Here is a 6,203-nt window from a genome sequence, read left to right as displayed (position 1 = left end):
GATGGACAATCTAGAATCAGGATATTGTTTGCTGTATCCAGGCGTTAGAGCAATAATTGCAATGTATAGTCATTTGAAGGGCAATAGATAAAAGATTAACACACTATTCTACCCTCCAGGATATGCAAGGAGTATGGAGACCCTTCTCTGGTGCGGGTCGGAATATCCTGCAACTGCCTATAAGTATATTTATACTGTAAATGCCTATAAGCTTTCACACAGACATTGCCAAAAGACGCCAGTTACAGTTTTTGCCTATTACTTACACACTTTTTGCAGAATTTGGCTCATTATGTCAAAACTCTACACACAGCAACATAAGACATAGCACTTGGAGATTAACAACTCACATCTATGCCAAAATGAAACACTGCAATCAAAACTCAACAATCCTTTCTACCACACACACAAGCACCATTTGAATTACTCTTTCAAATCAACAGCAACACACTTGTGCTTTATATAAAACACTTTATACAAAATGCTGTAGTCTTTGTGTTTCTATTTTTATTGTCATTTTCTCCGTCTTTTCTCGGATTGAAACTAGATTTCTGAATAGAATTCTAGAATTTCTGCAGTAATCAACTGACATTTTTTGCAACAAAAGTTTTTACAAAAAACAAACCTTACAGAAATAAAGAAAAATAGTCAGTTATCAGTGCAGTACTGTAAGTGAATGTATTCTAAAAACAAATAAGAAATGTAGCAATAAAAATAATTACTAGAAAGAAAAAATGCTATTGAAAAAGCAATATTTATCATATATTTTTTCTTGTATGTGTGTGTGTGTACATGTTGGCGGTTTGTGACAACCTTTAACTTGTGAAATGACAGCTTCCTTGTAAGAACTCACCGTAAACTGGGGTCCTTTTATATTTGTACGAGATCGCTTAGGGCCAGATGGAGACGGGCGCTGGTAGGGCTAATGTTATGAGAGTATTATATGGGATATTTTACGGGAAAATATTTAAACGGGAAGACAGCGGAAAAACGTTACAATACGTGAGAAACTCGGAAAGAACGGGAGGGTTAACGGGAGGTATGCTGGTTTCATGAGGTTGGGCCAACTGGACTGTTGGTGTGGTTTGCTAATGTTAGTTTGCATGCTTGTTAAGTAGCCTACGTGTGATGCACCATAGCAGACAAGTCCTTCGTTCTGAGTAGGCTTTGTGCTGTAGGAGTCTTGAGGCCATTCCATGATAGCTTTCATAAATGTCAACGGACACGCGCCGGATTCAAGTGAATTGTGTGCAACCCAATGTACACGTTAATTTAAACGTGCGATATGTTTCTTTCAGTATGTGTCGCACTTGTCGAGTCATTTAGCGGAAAAGGGTTTTGATTGGTTAATGTTACCACTCCCAACATGGCCGGTTAGCTCAGTTGGTTAGAGCGTGGTGCTAATAACGCCAAGGTCGCGGGTTCGATCCCCGTACGGGCCAATACTTTTTAGCCATTATACTGATTTTATTTGACTTAGGGGAAATGCAAGACAGTTCTGTATGAAGTTATCACTCAATGGACCGGCTTGCCCTAACAATATTAATATCTGATTTAAAAAATATGGGGAAAAAATCCCCACTTTCATTGAAGGAAATTAAGTACCCCAACCAGAACAATTTCTTCTGACCATCAGAAAGGCAAGTCAGCTCTATGAAAGACACATAGCCTTTATTTACATAGGTATATTAGATACATACATGATGTAGATAAACACCAAAAAGGCATAAATATACATTTCCACATCCTTAAAGAATCTACCACTCAGATTACAAATATGAAAGTAATTTACTTGAAATCAGCATCCACTGCACAGAGCGTATGCATGACCAGAACACATTTGTTGTTGAATATTTCATCATCTTCTTTTTAAAATACTGTTGCCCTCTTCTGGTACAACGTAAGCACAGCATCTATAAGAAGCAATCAGAGAGTCGATCCAAACTAGAACAAAGCAGACAAGATTCATTACTACTACATTACTAAGACAGTAATCAACATTTCACACCACTGAATTCATTCAAAGTTCATTTCTCCTCATCTAGTATATGTAGTAGCCATACATATTACCTGACCACTCTTCACTCACCTGTGGCTACTGGTTCAACATAACAACATCCTCCTCTTCACTATCTGAGATGACAACAACGTCACCTGGAATACATACACAATAATTAAGGATATTTTTAAACTAATATATTTATTATTGCATATAGCATATAAACAAAAATTATTGCTAGCATCTCCTCCATACCTTTCTTCCATTTTTTCTTATCTGTCCTTTCTTCCATTTCTCCTTCTTTGTCCTCCTCTTCCTCCTCCTCCTCCTCCTCCTCCAGGCCCCATGAGCTGGTTACGCCTTCACCCACCTGCCCAACCCCTACAGCATGCACCACTGGGGAACGTACCGCTTGGCTGCTTGCATGTTAAGGAAGACAACTGTGTCAGGGGGAATGAGCACTTGAGTGTTTCCCAAAAGCAGGCTAAGCAGAAGGAAACAAGTGGTATACTGCATTTCGTTGTCTCTGCACACTGACAATAAAGTTGAATCTAATCTAAATATAGCCTCACTCACATCCACCAAATACAGTGGAGAAAATCCCATTAAAGTTCAGTTCATACATTTCCTGCTAATTGAGTTCTTTATGCTTTATGCTTATTACACTTTTTACAGGATGGCCAAAGGATACGTGTTCAGTGGGACCTCTGCCTTACTGATGATTGCACTAGCAGTCTCCTGGATGTCCTTCATTTCCACTGGGGCTTCCTGTGTTTTCAGTGCAGTGATTCGCTCTTTAGGCAAGGACTCTGCAAATCCAAACTTGCCTCTGTCTTTCCTAAAATGATCAGAGTAAAGGATGTGATTAAAGCACCAGTCCCCATAAATGAATGAAAGCTTTTCACTTTGACTGAGACACACACACACACACACACACACACACACATACATACATACACACACACACACACACACCTGGCTCTCTTGTCATTCTCCAGGGCTTTCTGGATGAGCTCTGTGATCTCAGACACTTTCACACTGGCGATCTTGCTGCAGCGCAGGACCTGGGATGGAGAACTCAAACGATTAGACCACAGATTTCCACGACTCATTATGGACTAACACAGTATCTCTGCCTCCATCCATCTCTCTCTCTCCCCACACACACCTGCTCCTTAAGCAACATGATGCCTCCACTGGACTGGATGGAGCAGATCTCTCGGTGTTTGTTCATGGCGATGACCAGCAGACCCTCCATCACTCTCTCCTCACGGTCATTTGGGTCCACCAGTAAATAAGACCTGTGGCAGACCAGAGCTTTATTTCAATCCCACTCAACTCCATTTGATTTGTTATAGCCACTTTTACAGCTTGACTCTAACTGTAGCCTATAGGTGTTCCTCTTACGATAACAAATAGGAATAGGATTGTTAGAGAAGCAATGAATGGGATATTTAGTGAAGTCTGTTGGTTGTCAAGAAGATCAATTACTGATTACTGTTGTGTTACTAAATGAAGTGATGAGTATTTTCCTGCCATCTCAGTGGAAAGGATCTTACTGAGAAGACACGTAGTGGCTGTGCAAGAGTGCTGTGTGATTGCTTAACACTGACTCACCCTTGCTGAAAGAAGGCAAAGCTTACACTGATAGGCATATGATAAATGCTTAGTGGAACAGGGTCTCTCTCTTCAGCTGTATGCTGCAGACACACACACACACAAACACACAAAGACTTTTTCATAAAATCTAACCCATATATCATATTTCATTCTTTGTTTTAGTAATTTAGTCCTGGTGACACTCACCACAGTGACGTCTCGTCCCTGGATGCTGACCTCTGGCCGTCTGAATTGTGAGAGAGATGTGATGGCTGCTATGCTTACTGCGTCCATTAGATTCCCATCATGGTTCAACACGTGAACATCCACATTGATCCTCCACACCTACAAAGGACAAGAAAAGAAAAAAAAAAACTGCTCACTAGTCTCATACCATTTGCGGCTGCCGTTTTAAGGTGTGAACCATGTGACTACAGTAGAAAACAAACCTGGGCCAAAGATTGTATATGGCGGAGCAAGAGTTTGTCGTAGTTCATGTCTATGGACGTGAAATGGGGATTGAGTCCTGTCTGCGTAAAGAGGCGTGTCGTTGACGTATTGATGAGCGTGCGTAGCAACCAGCCAACAGCAGCAAAATAAATGACAGGCGCACACCTGATATAAGGTCGATTTTCTCCAGACTGGAATGCTCGAAAATGCTACAAATGTACCTAAAATGGTCAGAAGGGTTTGAGGATCATGAAGACGTGCCCAAAATTCACATTCCTAACTCTATAGAACCAAGACCTTAGCATTTGTGGTGAAATTCTGAGCTATGGCCATAGACTTCAAAGGAGCAGTCGCTGCCTCTGCACTGCATAAAGGGAGATTTTGACCCCCCTCGTGTGATCCGGGTTCCTGGAAGTGGTTCCTGATTAAATATCTTGCTACGCCATATACAATCTTTGCCTGGGCTACAGGACTGATAAACAAGACAAGGTTTATAACATAGAATGGCATGAGTGTCTGCTTCAGTTATGGGCCTAGAACACTTTAACTCTCTCGCCAGACTGATACCTTTTCTCCGGAGATGACACACAATGACTCCATGTCAAAGCACTTTGAGGTCCGTAGGCAGCGCTCCAATTGTCTATTCAACTTCACCAACAAATCTGACTGCCTGCGAAACACGTATAGAAACACAAGCATTCAATAACAATTCCATCCTACAGGTTTCACAAGGTGACATGACTAAATAACACTCAGGAATGCCTGGAGTACTTGCACAACATTGCCAGAACACTGTCCAGAGCATCACACTCCCTCCACCAGCTGGTCTTCTTCACAGTACATCCTGGTATAGTTCAAAGGTACTGTCGATCAGGGAGACTTGCCATTGCATGTCAATTAAAGAGGGTTTGGTGGACAAGAGCTCTTTGACTACCCTGAAGTCAAATCCTCCATTTTAAGTAAAAACAGCTTGGGTCTTGGCACTCACCCTGTCAGTTTCTGAGGATATTCAGTAGACAGTCCAACTGACAGTTTTGTTCTTTATCTACCTGTTAGATTCAAATGCAGGCGAGGCCATTGGTGACAGCTCCACGTTGGTGAATAGGATCCCTTCTGAAGGACGAGTTTCTTTGGGGACAGCCAGTTCACAGGATACCTGCGACATGACCCTAAGTAAACACAGACAACAGAGTTGTTAATACCGGCTTCTGCAAAACACTGATAAACATGAGTACAGTTTGAGCAGCTCTATCACTCTATGAAGGCAGTAGTGCGGAGGGCCCAAACCCCCTAAACATCATGAACACCTCTTATTCACTGACCACAATACTGGTTAGACAAAAATGATTCTTGCACATTATAACAGGTCATCATTTTCCCAGATGTAATTTCAGTAAACGTCATCAGAGGTCGTTTCCGCCAGCAGCCTTCTGGTTCTTACCTAGCCTACAACCAGAAACTGACCTCAGTTAGGAAAGTTAGGTGACTTCACCTCATGCTTCTTCATACACTTAGTCAGCTATTGACAGCTGTCTCAAACGTGCCCACCCACACACCAACATGATTGGGAGAAAGACCCCTGCAAAGACTTACTTTGTTTTTCCAAGATCAACAATACAAAATCCATAGTCCATGCCAAACGTGATCTTGATATTTCTGTAGTCGTATGTTTCTCTTCCGTCCACCCGCTGAAAGAAATATTGGAGATCTAATATAGCAATCAAAACTATAAATCTGTACTAAAAAATACCTGACTGGGCGGGGAAGACAAACAGAGACAGATGTCTCGAACTCAATAAATATATTACTGGTACACACATTAGACTAGACTTCAGTAGCCTACGGAAACCTTTGCACAAACTACTAAACACATGCATGCTATGAATTGAAAACAAAAAACATAAGGATACCTTTCTTTCCTCTATCGCCTTGAGCAGAAATGTCCGCTCACAATTTGATAATGGTGTATCTTTCATTTTGTTTAAGTTATAGCCACTCTTTGAAACACAACCACGCTGTGTATGTTGGTATTTTGTATGAGGCGCGATCTAATGACGTTAGGAAACATTTCTTCTCTTGTTTTCACATCAGATAATAAACCAGTATACTGCCACCATGTGTTTCGGAAGTGATAGACTTTTACAATCTACAATCT

General features: G+C 41.2%; 1 protein-coding gene, 1 long non-coding RNA gene and 1 other non-coding gene across 6 annotated transcripts; 2 read left to right on the top strand and 1 right to left on the bottom strand.

The window, feature by feature from the left end:
* Nucleotides 1–924: 924 nt before the first annotated feature.
* Nucleotides 925–2,765, top strand: LOC121721306. Of its 2 annotated transcripts, none has more exons than XR_006034785.1 (3): nt 925–1,039; nt 2,340–2,504; nt 2,675–2,765. It is a non-coding gene; the product is annotated as an uncharacterized LOC121721306 (long non-coding RNA). The 2 variants fall into 2 exon arrangements; XR_006034786.1 differs by having other exon boundaries at nt 925–1,093.
* On the top strand, nt 1,369–1,442 carry trnai-aau. The gene has a single exon. It is a non-coding gene; the product is annotated as a tRNA-Ile (tRNA).
* Nucleotides 1,651–6,113, bottom strand: exosc9 (exosome component 9). Of its 3 annotated transcripts, none has more exons than XM_042108115.1 (12): nt 5,959–6,113; nt 5,642–5,736; nt 5,098–5,217; nt 4,616–4,718; nt 3,806–3,943; nt 3,617–3,699; nt 3,168–3,300; nt 2,975–3,063; nt 2,691–2,837; nt 2,255–2,418; nt 2,090–2,154; nt 1,651–1,944 (listed from the first exon to the last, which is right to left on the bottom strand). In XM_042108115.1, exons 1-11 carry the CDS (start codon nt 6,022–6,024, stop codon nt 2,096–2,098), a joined length of 1,197 nt encoding a protein of 398 aa, XP_041964049.1. In that variant the 5' UTR covers nt 6,025–6,113; the 3' UTR covers nt 1,651–1,944; nt 2,090–2,095. The 3 variants fall into 3 exon arrangements, with proteins under 3 accessions (XP_041964049.1, XP_041964059.1, XP_041964068.1); XM_042108125.1 differs by having other exon boundaries at nt 1,651–1,913; XM_042108134.1 differs by having other exon boundaries at nt 2,255–2,415.
* Nucleotides 6,114–6,203: the final 90 nt, after the last annotated feature.

The sequence above is a fragment of the Alosa sapidissima genome, chromosome 1 (genome assembly GCF_018492685.1).
Source record: "Alosa sapidissima isolate fAloSap1 chromosome 1, fAloSap1.pri, whole genome shotgun sequence".
Lineage (NCBI taxonomy): Eukaryota > Metazoa > Chordata > Actinopteri > Clupeiformes > Clupeidae > Alosa > Alosa sapidissima.
Note: the sequence above shows the minus strand (reverse complement) of the source record. Positions and strands in the feature narration are given on the sequence as shown.